At 42.6% G+C, this 21,639-nt stretch overlaps 1 protein-coding gene across 2 annotated transcripts in view; it reads left to right on the plus strand.

Annotated features, from left to right (window-relative positions):
• The window catches only part of aopep (aminopeptidase O (putative)), an 80,467-nt gene that overhangs the window by 40,945 nt on the left and 17,883 nt on the right, over nucleotides 1–21,639 (plus strand). For both annotated transcript variants that reach the window (XM_067612605.1, XM_067612615.1), the window contains exons 13-14: nucleotides 1,550–1,612; nucleotides 2,897–2,980. In XM_067612605.1, the coding sequence (XP_067468706.1) occupies nucleotides 1,550–1,612; nucleotides 2,897–2,980 (147 nt within the window). The remainder of the gene's footprint in view (nucleotides 1–1,549; nucleotides 1,613–2,896; nucleotides 2,981–21,639) is intronic.

Here is a 21,639-nt window from a genome sequence, read left to right on the forward strand (position 1 = left end):
GGCAAGTTTCTCTACAACTGTCAAGAACCAGACAGTATAAAACCCTATTAAATGTGATAGATTTGGCTTAGCTTAGCTTTGATTTTATTTTTAAAAAAATTTATACTCAAGTAAGGTAGTAAAAATATATACTTTTGGTATCTGTACCAAACTGTATTGTTATTGACTGGAATTTGTTGTGGGTTTTTCAAGGTTATCTGTTCAAGTAAATAATTCAAGTAAAACTACCCACCAAACTGTAGATTGATCTCAAGGAGGTATCTGAAAAAGAGAAAACTCAAACAACAACAACAACAACAACAAAACTCCAAAAAATATCACATATAAGTACACTAAACTGAACAAGAGGAGATTTTGTTGCTTCTCATGTGTGTTTATGAGTGAGAGGTGGAACTTTCAACTTCTTCATGCAGCCTAATATTGATTCACTAGAGAGACACTACACAGACAGGGGCGGGGACGAAGAGAGAGTTTGAGGTAGACAAAAGCCTTGCTATTCAGGGAATGGTAGCGGGGATCCAGGCAGCAAAAGAGCTATGTGTGGTATCCTGTTACACAATGCCAATTTACTGCTTCAACACTCACTACATTCTATACAGCCCACTCTAACACCTCCCTCTCTCTCTGTACCTCTCTGTGTCTGCCTCTCTCTCTCTCTCTCTCCATCCTTGGCTTCTACACACACCTTCATGCTATTTCTGCTGGAGTACTTTTGTATAATACACAGAGAAGTACTCAGGCATGCAGTTATAGTATTGAACTTTGTGTGTGGCTATGGTAACGCTAAAAGCTGAATCGTGTGTGTGTGTGTGTGAATTCTGTGTATGCGTGGGAACGTCTGTGGAGTGTGTTTACTGAATTGCATGAATATGATGTGGCGCTGCTGCATCTCGCTTGTTTGTGTGTGTGTGTGTGTGTGTGAGTGGTGTGACATTACGAACACATTGCTTCCATGCTCTCTTGTCTCTCTTCTGTCTGTCTCCACACACACACACACACACACATATACACATAGCCCTCACCGTCATCGCTCTGATGTGTGATTTATATCACTCAAGCAGTGGCTCTGCTGAAAGCTTTAATAAGGTTAGAGAGTAAGTGCTGTGTGTTTATGCCTACTACCTGCTCTCTGGGTGTGTGTAGGTGTGTGTTTGCATGTGTGTGTATGTGTGTGTGTAATGGTGGGGGAGTGGATATGTAGAGGACTGATGTGACTGCTCGTCCTGTGATTGCTAGTTATCGAGTTGATTTTTTTTTTTTTTTTTTTTTTTGCTTCCTCTACCTCCTCCTCCCCCCCCCTCCTCTTTTTTTTTTCTCTCTCTCTTCTCCTCCATTCTTCCTTCTTTCTCTCATCCTCTGGAGTCAAGTCGCGAGTTTCCGTCAGAGGAACAAGTGATCGCGCTCCCACCTCCCTCTCCTCCCACCTCTCCTCTCTTCCTCCCCTTCCTGCTTGCTTGCACTCTCTCTCACTCTGCCTCTGCAAAGCATTCCACTCTGTCCCAATCACTTGCCCCCGGCTCACTGCTTTCCCTTCTTCTCTGTCGTTCAGTGGCTGTATGAAAGGAGCGCCGTGTGGTCACAGGCGAGGCTGGTGGAAGAAGTCAAAGCAGAGGTAAGCACTCTCTTTCCTCTCCTCTCTCTCTCTCTCTCTGTCTTTTCCAGTTTCTGTCTCTTCTTCTCGTCTTCAGGGAGTGGCAGACAGACTCGGGGGCAGCTCTCAGATTTAAAATATTTAACCTTAGACTGCTTGATGTGATTGTCATCTGACTCCTATCAGTCCTCTTTTCCTTCACTCAGTTATTCTGCTACTATCTTCCCTCTCTGTTTCCTCCCTGTTTCTCTCTCTCTGCCTCTTTCATATGCTCTGTTTCGCAATCTTTGATACCATCTCTTATCTCTACCTCCTGCACTCATCTACCTCTCTTTTGCTAATTTGCTCCCTGTTTCAGTCTCTCCCTCTGTCTGTGTCTGAGTGAAGTGCGGCACACAGCGCTGTACATCTGTTGCGTGTCATTCTGTGCTGCCTATCAGATTTCCCATGAAGCTCCCATGTTGTTCTTAATTGCTTTTCCAATTCTCCCATTTATCTGACTGTTTAAATGAATCAGAACTGAAAAGAATATTTGTCAAATATATTACAAATTCCTGAAAACACACGAAGAATGTTTGAATTATTCCATCTTAGAAACGACTTGTCCACTTATACACTCTTTAATCGTTTGGAAATATCAACTGTGCTTACTTTTTTAACATTTCAAACTGTATTACGACATTATATTTATTCTTCGATATAAATTGAAGTGGAAGAGAAGCGGTAGATAGAGTTTGGCCTTGATCGTGATTGGCTGTTTAATGGAGATCTGTGGTGTAGGGAGTTGCTGCGCTCCAGGCTCCGTCTCAGCAACATACTTTCACTATTAGTCTTTTGTCTCAGCCGGCCGTTTGTGTTGGTTATATATGGAGCAGGAGTAAGCTCTGAAAGCTTGGAATTCATGTGTAACAGAGAGGGAGAAGGAGCAACAGACTGTGTCTGCATAGCATGTTTGTACATTAATGTGCGTGTGTGCAATCATCATCACTCTTGTCAAGGCTTGTGGCTCGCTGAGAGTGTGTTTATAAAGTATATTCTTGTGTGCCTTTCCATGGAACGTGTGACTTAAGTCTGTTTATATTTACTTCCCGCTAGTCGATGTGATCACTCACTCTTTCTCACTTTTTTTTTTCTCTCTCTCTCTCTCTCCTTGTTACACCTTTCCGATTACTTTCCTGCCGTCCCTCTTCACACTGTCTTATCCCTCTCACTCAAAACCTGCTACTTTGTTGTTTCTCCCTTCCTCTTCACTCTCTTCTTTTTCCCGCCTTCACCCCCCCCCCCTCCCAATCCTCCCTCCTGCAGGTTGTAAAATGGATTCTCCTCAGTCAGAGTCAGGGGAAGGGCAGAAAGCGGAAGAGAATGGAGCCCAAGGTGAACTACAAAGAGGTAGGAGGCACTCTACTGTATTAAGACCTCCATCTACCTTCTCTCTGCTCCGTGCGTAACTCTTAGAAGTGTCCCTTTCTCTTTTGGAAATCTTCTCATCTATCTGGGTTTTTTGCTCTCTGTATCAAACCTTCGACTTAACGTGAGCTGCATTTTTGTTTGTCTGACAACACAATTATCCCCCAGTTCTGTTTATGTGTTGTGTCTGCGAGGACAGACTACCCTGTACTTGTTTAAGTCTGTGTTTATGTCATTTCCTCCACCCACATATTTAACCTTTTAAGAGCTTGTATACATCACATGCCCAGTCTGTGTGTGTGTGTGTGTGTATGGTCATGGTCAACGTGTGTGTGGGATGGTGTCTGTGTTTGCCTAGAGGGGGGGATGGACACCATTTGGCCGTGACATTCTGGGTTTGAATCTGGCCTTGAACCTTTGTTGCATCCCTCTTCCTCTTTCTCTTCCCATACTCCCTGTCAATCTGCCCTGTCTGCTACCCAATAAAATAGTAAAAAACACCAAAACATATCTAGAAAAGATGGTTGTGTATGTGTGTGTAGTGTTAATTAGGGCTCTCTAGGGATGGCTAACCCCCCTCCACCCACTAATTGACACACACACACACACACACACACACACACACATACATGCACAAATGCCTGCATCATTAATGAACGCACACTGATCTATAAGCCACAGAGGGCCAGAAGTCATTAGCGAGAGTAGAACAGCTTTTATAAATCACTCTCAATATGCTTTCATATTGTAGACTGAAGGAAACATTTGCAAAGCTTCTCATCTTTTTGTACAGTACATTTTATGGCATGAATAAGTTAGGCAAGTACCCCTGGGTGTCTTTTTTTGGAAGTAAAATAAAACACTGGTTCATAGCCAAAAATATTGTAACCAGGGACTTTTTGGGGCTTTAAATTTCGCCTCAACACTCTGAACCACAGCTTTCAACAGATGTAATGTAAGCTTTATTCATAAACAAAAGTATAAATGTTTAAGCTGTACCTGAAATCCAGGGAGTATTCAGCATAAAACCTCATATCGGAACATGATTTTTTTTCTGGATTGGATTACCACAATTCCTGTGTTGTAAGATGGAGCGCATAGTAGGACTTGAATGAAATGCCTGTGGAGTCTGCAGCCAGTGCAGCCCCCTTCAACCACCTGATACTACCGTCTGGCATATTTACAAGGTACACACACATGCACACAAATACACCTACTTCTAAGGGGGCAGCAAAAGGGCCTCTTCCTGTGGGGGGCAGAAAGTGCTGAAATCAGCCTCATGAAAGAATAGCCAATTACTGTCCACTTGGCCATACACAATAGTGAGAAAGAGGAGGGAGGGACGAATGGACGGACGGATGGAGTGAGGGAGTGGGGGTGGGGGGAATGGGGAGGGGGGGGGTGTAGGGGCGGGGGTGTGGGAGGTCAGCGTTTGAAGTTACACCATAAAAGCCATCCTGAAAGGAAACACGAAGTGACCCCCCCCCCCCCCCGCCCCCTTCCATCCACCTCGCTCCCCTCTCCCCTGCGGCCGGGCTCTCTCTCTCTCCTCCTCTACGTCTCCCTCCCCTCCCTTTGTTTCTGTGTACAGAGAGTGCCCCATGGATGGACCAGGTGTATTTTATAGTACTCCTTCATGTACTTCAAACGCCAACAGCCCAATTTCTCTCCTCACCCCTCCTCTCTTCATCTACCTCTCCTCCCTTTCTCTTCCCTCCGTCTACCAGCCTGTTGCAAGTCTATAAATCATTCGGCAGACCTGATCGGCAAAGGAGGAGAGAAAAAAGGGGAAGGGCTGTTAAAACAGGGAGGTTGAAGAGGAAGAAAAAGTTGAGATGAATCAGAGGTGAAAATACAACTGGAGCATGGAACCACAAGAGTGAAATATGAGAAACAACACTTGATGCCACAGCTGGGCATTGTGTATCCCCCTGTAGTTATCTTTTAGATCAGTTTAAATTGGGATGGAAACATGTATTTAAGCCACAAAATGATAAGCTTGGGTGGAAAAATACAAAGGCAAAGGAAATGACAGGGGATTCTTCAGGAAAGAAAAGAAATTGGTGATGTGATGTATGGAGAGAGAGGAAAAGGGAAAAGAAGAAAAGGTAGAAAAGAAGAGCGAAATGGAAAACAGAAATCGGTAAGACAGGATTTTGAGAGCAGAGGATTGAAGAGCAAGCCAGAACGAGACTAGTGGTGGGTTAGAGGTTGATGATTGTGAATTCCAGTAAGGTAATGAATCTGTTGCGGACATTTGAGGAAATGAAGAGCAGAGTGGATATTCGAAGAGATGAGAGAAGCACACGAGAGATGAAATATTACTTATGGGTCAGATGATGTAACAGCGGTTAAGAGAGGAAAGAGATGGTGAGTGAGAGACTGGAGAAGGTAGGACTTCTTGTGGGCAGGAATTAAGCTTAGCCAGGGTAGCATTTAGCAGTAATGATGTGATGGATGATCGGGGAATGAATGTACACACATACGTATACACGCTCACAAACCTATAGATGTACGCAGTGAAAAGAGCGCGACACACCCCACAGAGCAGCCTGAGATCTGGTCAATATCTAATAGAGCCAAAGCTTATTACCAACTTCCCTTGTTCTTTTTCTGTGTAAGCCCACGTCTGCATATGTCCATCGGCTGGAACTTTATCGATTTGTGATCGTCTCAGTGTGCGCGTCTAACTTTTTTGTGCACACGTATAACTTGCGTGTGCACGTGTGGTGAGCGTGCGTGTGTCCAGTGTGTGTGGAGAGGTCTGTAGAGGGATATTAGTCACGCCCGCATGGTAATGGGCCTCATTTTGCTCTCATTTTCATCTGCGGTTTCCATAATGAGAGGGTCTGTCTGCCCCTGCTGATCAGGACAGGAAACCCTGTAGGGGAAAAGGGCTGTGAATAGCGGGAGACCTTGGCTAACTTTTCTGGCAAACGATAAGCTCCTCCACTCTTTTAAAGATGCAGTTTGTAAGAAGTAAAATTGATCTGAGTTCTTGAGTCGTTCAGCTGAGCTCCATGGTAAAATGCCTCAAAGATGATTGATAGGTATCATAACATGCTTGAACCATTCCTAAAAACTGAGAGTGCAGCTTTGCCGCACATTGAACCAATTCAATAGGCTATCTGAACTTCAGGCTTCATTGAACAACTTATTTTCCAAATAGGTTTAATGGCTGACAGATGCAGCAAAGCCAAAATAACATTATTTCAACTTTAATACATGCATTGGTCAGAATTAAAATTGTATTCTGACCCGCACTTTAATTTACTTAATGTTACTGGGGTAAATTACCTCCGTACATGAGATTAGTGTGGTTCTATTTTATATATCTGCTCCAGGATACAACAAAAGCTGATGCAGTGTGACGCATCCTATCGCCTTTGGTGCAGGCGTGATAAGGTTCTGTATATAGAAAATGTTTACACAGCTCTTCCTCTGGATAAACAAATCCGGGAAATGTTGTAATCCTGGATTCTTGTCATTACAACTATTTTTAGTTCTCAAACTCACCTTTCTAAATCTAAGGCTGCAGAATTACTTCTGCCAGATCAGTTAAAAGGAATTTGATGGACGTTGTGATTATTATTATAAACCAGCTTTAATGCAATTCAATCCTGTTATCCCAGCTATACCTAATAATTTCAAAATTTGTAGTACTGGTTGTACAGACTAAAAAAACAACATACGGTATGGTTATACATATTGAATCACTGTGTAGACGCTCAGAGCATAATGTATCTCTGGGACATCTTTCTGTGTGCCATGTAGACATGTGCCGATTCACGATCAGATTGTATATTGATGATGAAGGGATAATCGACGATTGTTTTTTCCTATGCCGATATTAAGGCGATTTTAACTAACTTACTATGAGAACTGAAATTTTAAAAAAATAATCTCTAGAATCTGCGCCCTACTGTCCTAGAGATGTTTCTGGTGGAGGGGCATGTCTACCTGCTGATCCCCATTAATTAGCACAAGTGACGAAAAATCCTTAATTACAAACCTGTTACAACTTAGTTACAAACCTATCTGACATCCTGCATCTCCATTCTCCATAAGCTTGCTCACCAAAACTTTGCTCTGCGTTCCATAAGAGTAGTTAACGTTATGGATATGACGTGGATTGCGATATTAAAGGTAAGATAATAATGTTGAACAGAACATGATGCAATGATACTGTTGCACCAAGCACAGACACGCGCACGCGTGCTGTGACGCCCCCAGCCCTCCTCCCCCTCCTACTGCCACTGCCCTCTGGTGATCAGATCGCCTATTGGCGATCTCGACTAACCACAATTGGATGAAATGAAAATAGAAACGATCGCCCAACCCTAGTACCACAGCAACTTCACAGATGCAGCAGAATAGCTGGACAATGAGTCAGCCTCCTTCTCAGTGTCACTCTGTCACCTCATTTGCACCTACATGGCAATCTACACCTTCTTGGCTGATGGTACGGGTTACTGTGAAAACATGTACTAGGTTTGTGTTTGGGCTGCGGATATGTCAACAACAGCAGGTTTATAGGAACAGCCTGTCTTCAGACGGTGTTCAAAGTGTACAGTGTCATCTGTTGAGGCAGGCAGGGTTCAAGTTTGTCAGTTCAGGAGGCATCCTTATAATGTTCACTACAGTAGCAGTTAAAAGTGATAATTGTGGGTTATGAGACTAAGTCTGGTCATTCCGATGCCACTGTCGGTCACATTTTTAAGCATTTAAAAAAAACTGAAATGCAGTTTGAAGATTTAACTGCACCGCATTTGAACCTAGGTCGCTGAAAACATTGTCTAAATCAGATATCATTGTTCATGACAAGATCTCACCACAAGGTCCATTTAGTGGCTTATCTGGAGATTTCATCATATCACATGATGAGAGGCCTCAGAGTAGAAGTAACAGATGATTTTGCTCTTATAGCAGCGGAGGGACACAGATGCCAAATTCTATTTTAGGAGATAATGTAAACCCACCGAAGAGTTTGAGTGGTGACTGAAATCCCTTGTGCTGTGCTGAGGTGCAATGTTGATGGTTTGATAGGGGAGGTAGTAGTGGTAACTGGAGCCCCCGTGGGAGGGTAAACAGCAGAGAGGGCATGATCAAAAGCCTCTTCAGCTGGGTGGGGTTTGCAGGTGGCGTACATTACTCCACCATAGTAGGCTTCTGTAAGTGGAGGATGGGGAAAAAAGGCAATTGCTTGTGGAAATTGCTTCAGTCTGTGCTGTTTGGCACTTTGTTATGGCTCTGATTACTGTAAATGTAGCTGAGGAGTGAGAGATTGTTGATTTGTTAGAAGTGTAGTAAAAGACTGAATTTAATCCTAGTCTATGTTCAGCCAGCATATAGTAGACTTTTGTGTACGAGTGTAATAAATTGCTGGTCATAATGAGAAAGCTTGAGCAGCAAAAACCCTGTTTTTGTCTTCCAATCTGTCTCTTCCTCTCTTTCTGTTTGTTTAGAGTTTGACCAGTACCCATGACCTAAAGCATATCCGTTTAGTAATCGTGTTTTCACGGCATCTGTGTTGTTGTTTTCTTCTATAAGACGTCACCCCTTCAAAGTACACTCAGCCATATTTGGCAATGCGAACTCCACCTCTGCGCAGTGTTGACGAGGACACACATCACACATCTGGTTTTCCTTCATTTCTGTTTTCCTATCTCCTGTGCACTGTCTCCTCGTTTATACTGCCTTAACCTTTCCTTCTCCCCTACTCTTCCTCTTATACTTTTTCTTACTTGCTCTGTCCTTCTCTTTCCCTTTCAGTTTCTCTCTGTCTCTCACTGTCTCCCTCTCTCTCTCTCTCTCTCTGTGTCTCTCTCTGTCTCTCTCTCTCTCTGTGATTTATTGGCAATGAATCAGGGATGAGGGAGTATGCAGGAGGAGAGATGGGAACATTCAGGGAAATGGCTGTTTCCGGCCAGACTTCATCACATCAGGATGGGAAATGGTCGGAAGAAGAGAAAATGTGTGTGTGTGTGTGTGTGTGTGTGTGTGTGTGTGTGTGTGTGTGTGTGTGTGTGTGTGTGTGTGTGTGTGTGTGTGTGTGTGTGTGTGTGTGTCCATCACCAGACCAACTGGGGATCAGCTCAGACTGAGTCCACTATTGTGTGCCACAACCCTTTCAATGTGTTTTAAATAAAAACTGAACTTGACTTTTTCACACATGGCAACATGTACAGAACTGGAAAGGTCATCATAATGCAGCATTTATAATGTGTGGTAATTGTGGTTCAGACTGTTATAGATGGTTCACTTTCATGCATCCAATTCATGTTCACACTGTACTTTTTGCTCCTGCTTGAATCTCGACCTTATTGTGATGGAGGGGCATGTGTGCACCCGTGACACAAGGAGCTGAAGAATCAAGCTCCTGATTAGGGACTCCCATGGCAGATTGGTTTCAAGTGAGAGGTCAAGCAAAGAGCAGCGCATTGGTTCTCTTTGCTATTTTCTACTTGTTGAGTGAGATCGGTCTGGGCTGCTTTGTTGGTCGCTGTTCCAATGATGGAGATTTTGTGTTGTTAAGCTGAAGGCTGAGGTGTTGTTCACAAGTGAAGGGGGGTATAGATCGCCAAATAAATTGGATGATTTGTTTGTTGACAGAAGCTAATCTAAAAGAGGGAAAAGAGGGAAATGAACTTGAAGGTGCAGTTCTCAGTAGAGCCAACCGATATTGGCCTTTCCCAGATATGATTATATATGGGTATCACCATATATGTTGTCTGATATACACCTATATTTTTCTTTATTTTTTAAAATTATGTAGGCGGAATGTTGTATATATTTGATCCTTTTTCTTAATTCAAATTTAATATACACTCGCCGGCCACTTTATTAGGAACACCTGTGCAATCTAATGCAATCCAATACAACAGCTCTGCCATAAATTCTACATTTAAGAAGCTTATACATTTACTTAAACAGTTTTTGTTGACATTGTGAGAAAGGTGACAATTCTACTTTATGTTTGTTATTGAGGTCGTAGTGGGTGGTGGTGGTGTACTGGAGTGCATTACATTGTATGTTAATAGAGTGGACAAAATATTAGGAACACCATCCTTGAACTTTGCATAGTGATAGAAAGGTTTATGGATTATGGACACAAGAGACTGAAATGGGTTTTCTATGCAGGATATCCGGACTCTCCTTTAGGTATAGGATGAGGAGGTCAGAGGAGGAAGTGGAGATTGAACAAAATGAAATAATGGTGTGAAAAATTTTGACCCCAGCTTGAGAAATTGCTGTGACGGTGGGAAGGAGAAAAACAACAGCAAAGAGTCACACTTTTTTATTATATAGTGTCCCTGATACTGACTGACATTAATGAGTAGAGAGACAATAGGACACAAAAGAACACACACATACTGAAATATTTGTCAAGGCTAAACTCATGAGCTCCGTTAGAGAGTAAGAGATAGTGAAAGAGCAAGAGAGAATCGGGGGAGAAAGGGGAGAGAGGATGAGTCTAGGACATCTAACAAAGACAACAAAGCTGGAGTAAAACAACAGATCAATAAAAGTATCTTTCTGACTTTGTCATTTTCTGCAGTATCAGTCGTGAGAAGTGCTGACCAGGAGGAACAAATTGTGTGGGAATCAAGGGATCAGTGTGCCAAACAACTGCTGTTTGATTCACCTATCTCTCACACTGGCTTTGCGTCAATAATTTGTTGATCTGGCAGTACACGCCAATAAAACTTTTCAGTCCACTTGTGTACCTGTTTGAATAGATGCTTGGGTCTATACCTGTGTTTTGTGTCACACCTGACATAATAAGCCACAAATCCAACAAACACTTTGCACAGAACACATACACACCTGTATGTCCACATGTTTTATCGTGCTGGTAGCTGGTAATGATTCCTTCACTATGTAAGACTCAAGAGTTTAACCTGTAAAATTCATGCCGTGATGTGACAGGATGTAAATATCTGTAAAAGTATATGACAGTACTGTGTTTCCAGGTTTGTCTGATTGATGCTTCGTGATGCTGTAGTCCTGTCAGGTCCATTTTAATCCCATGACAAAACCGTGACACTTTTGCACTCAGTTCCTCAAGTTATTGTGCATTTGAAGTTACAGACAGTCGTGTTGATGGAGAACAAAAGCTGTTTTCCCTTTTGCTAGATGGTAGAAATCTACAGAAATAGAATGAGATAGAAGAGAATTAAAATTTATCAGCAGCGCAAGTGTTGGAGATAGGACGATTTATGTGGAGAGAAGGGAGGAGAGGAGAGAGGGGAGATGGCTCCATTTGTGTTGTGTTAATGAGGGTGAGCAAGAAAGAAAGAAAGAAAGTGAGAGAGTGCCAGCGTGTATTTGTCTCATTTATCACTCAGCAGCAGCTCTGTTTTCGGGGTCATTTGAAGCTCACAGCCTGTCTCATCTTGTCCGGGGACTCCCTGCAGTCTGCGTGTGTGCTTGTGTGTATGTTGCGCATATATGTGTATATATATATTTGTGAATTGAGGGGGGTATATAGTAAAAGAGGGAGGGTGGAGTAAAGAGATCACCAGTCAGTGTTGATGGCGCTGACAAGCTATTTCATGACAGGCATAGCTGCTCAGAAATACCACTTAGGGCTTCATGACTCTCTAAGGAACGCACCCATGCACACACGCACACACACACAAACACACACAAGGTGAGGCGGCGACAACGGTGTATTCTGGAGGGAAGAGCGAGGGCTAGTTATACAGAGCGAATGTAGCTCCAACAGGTTTTTCACTGAAGTGGTCAAAAAGACCATGCACACACACACACACACAGGCACACACAAACAAGTACACGCATACACATGCATTCTGAATCCCAGAAGCATTTGAGTGTCATTAAAGTGCAGCTGTGTTTGTCTTTCCAGCACACATGGAAAACACATCAGGGACAGAGACAGAGAGAGAACACAGCCTGCTGAATATGGCTCCAATACGTACAAAACAAGCACAGCACTTTGTCACTCACACAAATACACATTGTTCATTTTGGAGTCCATTCAAACACAACTTTAGACGCATAGTACCAGTTAAAAATTTGGAGACACTTTACTATTTAATTGAATGAGAAAGTGTGTCCAAACTTTTGACTGGTACTGTATAATGCAGTGCTATAAAATGCATTGTAGCATGGAGGTTGCACTGTTAAAAAGAGTGACATTTAAGCCAAATATTTAGTGCAGAGTCATGTTCAATATTGGGATAGGCTGTAAAATGGTGCTGGCTTTTTAGCAGTGGCAAATGAATCAATGCTTCTCACGTAAAACCTGATTTAGGAGTCACCTAATAGCTTTCATAGATACAATATGTAATGTTGTGTTTTTGTGTGTGTGTGTGTGTGTGTGTGTGCGGATATGAATGCAGTGTGCTGAGTGCTAAAACATTTGTCTTTCCTGGTAATGACTGGGAAGCCGACAGGGCTCTCAGACAGCCCTGACGCAATTAGCCTTGTCAAAAACACACGCATACACACACACACACGGAGATACACACACGCGCATGCATGCAAAGCAATGTCAGCTGTATGCTACTATGCCCACGGGCTCCAAAGATTATAGAAATCCCTGCACATGAAACCAATAACCAAGTGTCTAAGACATCTGAGAGTGTGTGTTTGGGGTGGGAGTGTTGTCACACAGTCTGTCAGGCTTATAATGCCTTTCCTTCATTTGTTGGGGTCACAGTTGTATTCATGCCATATGAGAAGGTTTCTGTCCCAAAAGCAGCAATGTTTATCCTTTTAAGCCACAGCCTTTTGAATTCAACCCTAATTTCCTGAAAAGCAGAGACAAATCAATGGTCTTAACATAGACCATATCAGTCTTTAACACTGAGGCTGCAGTTAATGATCATTTTCATTATCGATTAAATTGACGATTGTTTTCTCAATACATCATTTGATGTATTAAATGTCATTGCAATTTCCTAAATCCCAGACGGTTTCAAATTACTCATTTTGTCTGACCAACAGTCCAAAACTCAAGTAAACTCAAGTATTCAGTTTGCTACCATAAAGACAAAGAAAAGCTAGTTGCTGGTTGATTTTCTGTCAATCAAACAATCATTAAATTGACTAATTATTTCAGCTCTAGAAATGCTCTTGTGATCAAACACTGCAGAGGCATTAAAAATCAATTATTTCTCCTGATAGAAGGAAAAACAGAAGCAAAACGACTCTTTTAGACAAGTCATATTAATGGTGAACATGTTGTATCTCAACAAAGAGGCTATGTATGCTGTAATTCACACTGCCAGGGGATGACAACATAAAACTACTGTCTTAATGTTTCCACAGTCTGGTGTAATCTAGTATTAAGACAGTCAGACAGACTGTTCAGTTGGTGCCAAAAGCCATACTGCAGGCGACAGCTCCAGCTCCAAACCCCCCAGTTTGGGATATCATGTGATGCTAAGCTGGATGTGGTCTTATCATAGGAAAAAGACAGACTGAATGTCTTCCTGGGGAAAACTGGTTTTAATACAAAGTAAACAACAAGTTTTGAATTTCTTTCCATCTGTTTTTCCATCGGTGTCTCTCTGTGATACTCTCGCTTACTCCATCTCTCTCCTGTTTCTGTGGTGTCCTCTGTCATTCTCTAATATCTACCTCTTTTTTCTTCTTTAGTGTGTGTGTGTGTGTCTGTCTCTTTGTGGCTGTGCATGACTACACAGCTGTGTGTGTGTGTCTGTCTGTGCAGCAGATATCTGGGTTTAGTCCATCCCACATACCTCTGTCAACTCAGACTGCTTAAACCCAGCCAGCCTAGAGTTCACACAGGAGACAACACACATACATAATGAAACACACACATAGATACAAAGACTGACCAATGAGGATCTCTGTCTTTATGTATCTCAAACATATTACCACGTAATATGAAAGACAGACTCAGACACACAGGGAATCCATATAGTCTCTTCCTGCATGACCTTTCTGTTTGATGGCTCTGGCTATGTTAGCCTTTTTCTGCTGTCTCCTCTTCCCTTTCTCGTCTCTGGCTGCCACTCCCTTTTCGTGTTTGACTCTGTCTGCCAGAGTCATCCCGTCTTTCGTCCTCCTTGTTTTCTCTCCCACTCTGGCTCTGTCTTTCTCAGTGTATCTTTCAACAGCAGTAGATGCTATCGCTCCACACTGGAGGTCATCACCGGTGCATGTTTGTGTTTTACCCCTATTATTGTTGTCATCCAGATAAACCCGGCTTGAATGGATGAATCCTTGCAGCTTGTGTGTGCAAGGATATGTGTGTGTGTGTGTGCATGCGTGCTTTTGCGGTCAGTGTGTGTGCTGACATTTAGAAGTCTAACCGCCACAAAATGGCACGGTGAAATTGCCAACATTCAATTGCAAGAGCTGACAAAAGTTTTTGAACCCTCCACCATGTGTGTGTGTGTTTGTGTCTGTCTGTGTCTCTGTGCCCTATTAACCCAAGTAATTATAATAATCAAGAGCAGCACCCACTGCTGAAAATATTTATCCACAACCCTATAAAGGAAACTGCAGTGTGGCTGTTGTTTTTTTTAGTTTTTTTTTTCCTCAGGGATAATATTTAACCGCGACCCTTAGGCTGCTCTCATTCTCACAGGATCAGGCCAGAACAAATGACATGAGGAAATTAAACCTGGGTGCTCTGCTATTTTCAGCCTTAGTCACATTTCATACATCCGTACCTTATGTGTTGAGGGAGTGGGCAGTTAAGTATCTGTGAGATAACTGAATATGCTGTTAAGAGTGTGTGTGTTAGTGACAAGGATTAATGTTTCACTAAATTCCAATATGATGATGATTTTGGATTGAAATGTCAGTATTTCCTTCAGAATTTTATTCTTGGCAGGAAGAAAATCCACCAAAGCAGGATATGGAACATCTCAAGAAATTGAAACCTTCCAGGGAAATATGGGATAACAACAACAAGAGAAAGAATAAATATATTTGTGCGATTCTGTCAAAATTTGATTCAATTTGAGGGCTTTTCATGAGAAATCAGCCACAATTACACAAAGAGAGTCATTCTGAGCTTGCGCATATATTCACATTATATGTTGGAATATGTATGTCACAGATAAGGCTGGTGATATTCTATATTTTAGTTATCAAAAATTTTGTTATTCTCTTTGTGGCTCTCAGCCCCAAGCAGGGAATAATGCTGAAATAGTGCGCATTTGGTCCTCTTTTGAGTATTTACGGCAGCATGACAGTGTTTGTGGGATTGACTCAAAATAAACTACAATGCCCATGTCCATTGTGAGAAAAGAACATGTCAGCCAGTGTAACAGTGTGGCTCATTGATGTGTTTTTAGACAACAATGGAGGTATATGACATAGAGGAAGTAGCTATATCAGGCTTTTGATATTCAGACAATACTTGTTAGAAGGACCAAATAATTGTTGGTTTTGTATTTTTCATGTGATTTGTTTATAATAAGGAAAGTATAGAATATCATCAGACTTAACCTTTTAAATGACTTTTAGAGAAGGGCATTTGCTGTAATTTATTCATGTGTAGTTACATAAAAAAAAAAATCTGTATTCTTCTTTTCTCCACCATCTCATTCTCCTCACCTCTCCCTTTGTCTAAACTGACTTCCAGCTGTTTGGATGTGTCACTGTTGTACCAATGCAACAGATTTTTCTCTCTCACACGCAAACAGCAGTCCTTTTGTTCCAGCTCTGTTTCAAAGGCCTCCCTTTTTCAAAGGCATACGGGTGGTGCAGGGGCAAAACACTTGCCAGCCACCGCTGAGACCTGAGGTTCAATCCCCGGTTGTGACTCCCACTGTTTGGCCAGGGCGCCTGCGAGAAGGCGAGTTGGATCCAAGGGGACGTGTTATGCTTTTCCGGGGAAGCTGGCAGGTGAAAAAGACTGCCTGTCTCTGACTCCCCAGACTAACAGCAGCGCAAGAAGTGACAAGGACTGTCCTGCAGGGGAATTGGGCTTTCCAAAAACTAGGGAAAAAAAAGAAAATATTAAAAAAGAGGCCTCTTTGTGTTTGTGTTATATGTGTAGTTAAGGAGTTGTTTGTGTCTCCATTGGGAATGGAACAATGGATTGTGGGAGGAATGGCGATAGGGAGGCGAGGGAGGCATCCGCTGGAGACAGTTAGATTTGTGCATTGCGTCAAAGCATTGAGTGCCAGAGATTAATTAAACTTTCCCTATTTTTTGAGGTGTGTATGTGTGAATGAGTATGAGTCAGAGCGGTGGTGAGTAGGAGAGAAAACATGTTTATTGCCTTCATGATCAATGCCAAATTGCAGGAACATAGAATTTTACATTACAAACGCCCCACCTGCTGCACAGAGACAGAACAAAGCGTTGAGATAGTGCAGGAAAGCTATCTGATGAGCCGCGGAGTGCATGCCTCATGGCCGTTCAGAATGTGTGCATGTGTGTACTTGCACACATGCTTTCGGGTAGGTATATTTCCTTGCACATGTGTGTATGTTGGCCTGGTTGATTTCCCCTCAGAGCAAGTAGTCATTCTCCACCGCAGGGCCCACTGCGTATGCTTTTTTAGTTTAACCCCTGACTCGCAAACCCACTGTGACCCCACGTTGCTTTCTGATTGGCCTGAGCCTATGAACTTGAAGGCCAAGAAGACAGATGGGGGGGGAGAAAAAAAAAAGGCAGCTACTGGGGACCACCAATCCTCACAGCCAGCAGCTGATCAAACACACACTCACAAACACGTATTTACCCAAACATGCATGTGCATAGATTGGGTTAAATATTGGCGATTCAGGGAGGAGTACACATAATGCCAGCATGTAGAGCGCATACTGTGGCTATCCTGTGTGTACATACTAGTACATGCTCAAAAATGTATCCAGCACATGTGACTTACACAGCATAAACGAAGCACATAGACTTGTTTGTTTTCCAAATGGGCTCTGTTGATTGGCAGTGTACCGTGCGTGTTTGGAATATTTGTTTCCCATTAAACACTTTGCCTGTTGTCGGTGCATGTGTTTGTGTCAGAAGATACATTGATGAGACAATTGATCCCAGCAGTCACCATGATTACAAGGTCAAAAGCTCTCTATCTCCTTCTCTTGTCATTCTGTTACTCTAGTCCTACTGTGTCTGACTCTCGAGAAAGCTCTCTGTATGTACTGATTCCTGATTAGGCTCAGGACTGATTGCAACAGCCATTAATACACACACACACACACACACACACACGCACGCACATAAACACATACAAATATACACCCTCATCCCACACTCTCTCTCCCTCTTTTGTTGTTGTTGATTGAAGCAGTTTTCAAATTAGAAAACAAAGAATGAATGCTGTTTAATGATGAGATTGCAGATAGACAGTTGCAGCTGTAGGTCATCGGTGAGGTCATCAGTCTGTGACCGGCACTATCTGTGAGATCATCAGAAGCAGAAGCAGGTGTGACATAATTTGAGGGGATGATAGCACAGAAGACAGCTCCATTTCACAAGTTGAAAGGGTAACATGTGACTCACAGATAACCTTTCCCCATCTCCCGGGTGTGTGTTTGTGTGTACGCGTGTGCGCACTCCAATCCATTACCCGAAATTGGTTTACAAAACCTATGATGTCAGCAGGCCTTTTTATAATGTCTTTTTAGACCTTGTGAAGCCACAGGATTGCGGTATCATATCCCAACACTGTATGAATTTCTTTTTCTTGAGCCACTTAGCATATTTATAGGTTTTATATTTATAGGCTCCTGTCATTACGGCTGTACCTTTTTACTAAAGTCTCCCACACATGCTTCTGCTACAGTATGGAAGGGCCATCCTCCTAACATGTTACCATGTGCTGTGATAATTCAATACAGTCATCTGTTTCTTCCTGAGAAAGGTAGTAAGACTCAATCTGCTATGTAGATTCAGACATTATTTGTTGCACTTACACTTTTACGTCTATTGGTTAGAAATACTCAATAGTTTACTATTTGAGAAGTATACAATACAGTGGCAGAGATGGTACAGGGATTCAGAGAACTGAATGACCCCTTGCCAACATTTAATATTCCCTAGCTGCTGAACTGTTTCCTTACATCATTTGGTTTTCAATTTTTTGCCTCTTGCTTGCTATTTTATTCCTGACCATCTGCCCTGTTTTGCTGAATTCTGTGCAGCTCTATAGAGCAGTTACAGGCTAATTAAAAGTGTAACTATTTGTGATGTTTCTTATGCTGTCATGGCTGTTGAGAGAATCTTAATAGCTGCTCGGTGCACTGTTTCTCCTCAAGACCCGAGCCTGCTGTTGCAGTTAGAGAAGATGAATGTTTGGGCCCTTAAATAAGGAGTAAAATAAAGACGCACAGAAAGAGATAAAGGACGCAAGGAAGGGCATTTAATTGGAGGAGCCAGACGCTGGACCACTGAAAGGAGGAGTGAAAAGGAGTTGGTATGTGGACGGAGGCAGACAGTCATGGAGACAGAGGCGGAGGGAGAGAGAAAGGGAGGGATTTGAGGGAAAGAAAGAGTGAAACCTTAGTACCTGAGGCGTAAGCTGAGGCCTTTAGCTGCTGGTGCCAGAATGTGTTTTTACGAGCCTGCGGTCAGACAGAAATAAAAGGCAGCCGAGCGGCTGAATGGCATCGCGCGCACACACACACATGCATGTACACACACGATTCAATGGCCTCTCAGAAATCACAGTTTGGTTTTATAATGTCACAGTTATTCAATGTCTCCAACCCCCATAATGCAGTGTGACTGAACAAGCACCACACTCTCCCCAGTGGTACGGAGGTAGGGAGCGAGAGAAGGAAGAGAGGGGAGGTAAGGCAGGAAAAGAAAGCATTAGCAACACCTCTGTATGCCTTTTAAAGCTGCCAAGGGCATAGAAAGAGGTTCTCTTATGTTCTTTGGCGTCATTATATAGATTTTATGGTCAGTTAGTCCAATCGTTGACTTTTTTACACAATCCCTTTGGTGCCATTTTTGTCTCTCCTGCTCTTTCTGTCATTTCTTTTTTTCTTCTTTTCCTAACTGTTCAAACTTTTTGGCCTTCTCCCTAGTTTTATTTCTTTTTGCCGAGTTTCTTACAATGAGGTTAGTTTATCCGATTGTCATTACAAACAGTTGCGGGGACCTAGGGTTCAAGCCATAAGCCAACAGTGACATACTGACTTCAATGACAAAAGTAGGAGTAAAAGAGACCAGCACTTATCTTTTTGTAAATCCGTGGAAGTAGAAACGTGGGAGAGGGCAGTGATGATTCAGTTGGCAGGGGTTACCTGAGGTGCCTCTTGCAGAGATGCGATGGTAAATGGCGAGTGATTGCTTAAGGTAGCAAGAGACTAAAAGGGGTGGTGATCATGACCCTCTTTAGCAAAGAGACTATGGAGAATGGGATGGACAGATGGAAAAAACTGGAAATATTTGAGATCAATCCTGTCTGTGCGTAAAGGCACCACTTCTGAAAAAGCACACAGGCTCGCTCTCCTATGTACTGTACAGAATGCAGAGCGCTACTCAGTGCCGTTGCCATGGAAATACTGAACAAGTGATGGATTGTTGGAAAGGGGCAGAAAAAGATTTAAGATTTACATTTTTTTTTTTTTTTAAATTTGGACAACCATTTTTCATCCCTCACACTGTCCCAGAAAAGGAAATACAGCAGAGTCAACAGAAACTCACAGATCAGAAACAATTTATTTGCAACTCATAACTCACAGTTTAATGCAGCCTGATCAGTATTAAGGGTGGAAATATCACAATAAAGCCTCTATTGATGGGTTGTGTGTGTGTGTGCGTGCGTGCATACACATCCTGTACAAAAGGCTAAAGAGCTTCTATTCATTTTGTGCTGTACGAACATGTTATGCAGTAGCATGACTAATGTTGCTTACTGTAGTCCCATAGTCCCATACACCCACGCATATGCACTGACACACACTCACACACACTCACACACACACACAAATGCAGCAGCTTCTCTCATTTACTCCAACTCTTCCACTCACATAGGAATACCATCTACAGCAGTGCGCACACACACAGAGGCATGTCCGCGTGCGCACACACACACACACACACACACACACACAGACACACACACACACACACTGAACTATATATATTTATTTCATTTATAGTTCGTGGTGGACATCATATCCTGTGTTTACTATAGCCGTTTGTCTCATTGAGCTGTCAGTCACTGTGGCAAACAAAGTCTATATTTGCACATATATGCACACATGTGTGTGTGTGTGTGTCATTGTTCCATAGAGTTTGGAGGTCAGTGTGTGAAGGGGACATTTCAGCAGCATATTTCCCAGAGGTCTTTGCAAGGCTCGGCTCAATATAGAGCTGGTGCAACCGACCCGTGTCAGCGATTTGTATGGAAGAGTCGTGTGTATGTTAGTGTGTGCATTGTTTTATATAAAAAGTCCTATGAGAGAGAATTAGAGGTGGTCAGCAGTCTGAGTGTGTGTGTGTGTGGGTGGGTGTGTGTGTGTGTGTGTGTGTGTGTGATACAGACTGTGTATTTTGTCTTTTTCACTATTAGCATTCCTCAGCTTTGACGGACAGTATGGGAATGAAATGCTTCTTTCATGTGGCCAAACTCTGCGTTGTGTGTGCGTCTGCGTGCACGTGTGTGTGTGTGTGAGCAGATCTTTTCCCATGAATCATTGAGATAGAGAGGGATACGTTTCCCCCTTCAGTGGTAAAGTGCTTTCAGCACTGTACTATTAAGGGCTATTGTTAGAGTTACCCATGACCTGGTCATGACATGGGATGCTCTGTGTGTGTGTGTGTGTTTGACTGTGTGTATGGGCTATTTGTAAGTGTTTGTGTGCCATTCTTCTGGCTCTTAATAAGGGAGTACTCAACCATGGAGTTCACCTTTTCCCTTATAATTGCTCTCTCTCTCCCTCTGCCTCACCCATCCAGATTTTCCTAATCACGAGGCCCAAATCAATTATCAAGCACTTCAAATTAAAAAAAACTTCTTTAAACTACTGTAAGTAGTAAGGAGTAAAAAATGTGATATTTCCTGCTGGATTGTAGTGCAGTAGAAGTAGAAAGTAGCATAAAATGGAAATACTCAAGTAATGAACAAGTACCTCAAAATTGTACTAAAGTAAATGTCACTTTCTGCAACTAATACAAATATGTGTGTGTTTATATTATAAGTGTATGAGTGTACTGTGTCTTTGTATAAGTAGGTAAAAGGTAAACAGTTTATGGGAGGAGGTGTTAGCTGATGTTGAGACTTCACCGTGGAGATGTTTGATGTGATGAGGCGTGCTATCATGTTCTTGTCTGTGAATACGTGCACTGTGTGTGTGTGTGTGTGTGTGTGTGTGTGTGTGTGTGTGTGTGTGTGTGGGTATGATAATAGCAATATAAATTAGTTTGTAATGCACCATCATTAGCCAGGAATTTGTTTTGGAGACACCGGTGCAGACATATTGATTACCACCATAGCAACGTAAGTACATAGAGGCAAACAGGACCTCACAGTCGGTGCAGATGGATGTGTGAAGTGGTGTGTGCGAGAGAACAGTGTTTTATTGCTTTGGACTCCTCACTTTTCAAAGGGTGGGAGAGTGAGAGGGATCATGGGTGGGCCCCAAAGAAACCCTTTAGAGATGGAGACGCCACTTCAGAAAACACTCAGCCTTCACAAAATGGAGGGAGGAGGAAGGGGA

Source organism: Thunnus thynnus, chromosome 2 (genome assembly GCF_963924715.1).
Source record: "Thunnus thynnus chromosome 2, fThuThy2.1, whole genome shotgun sequence".
NCBI lineage: Eukaryota > Metazoa > Chordata > Actinopteri > Scombriformes > Scombridae > Thunnus > Thunnus thynnus.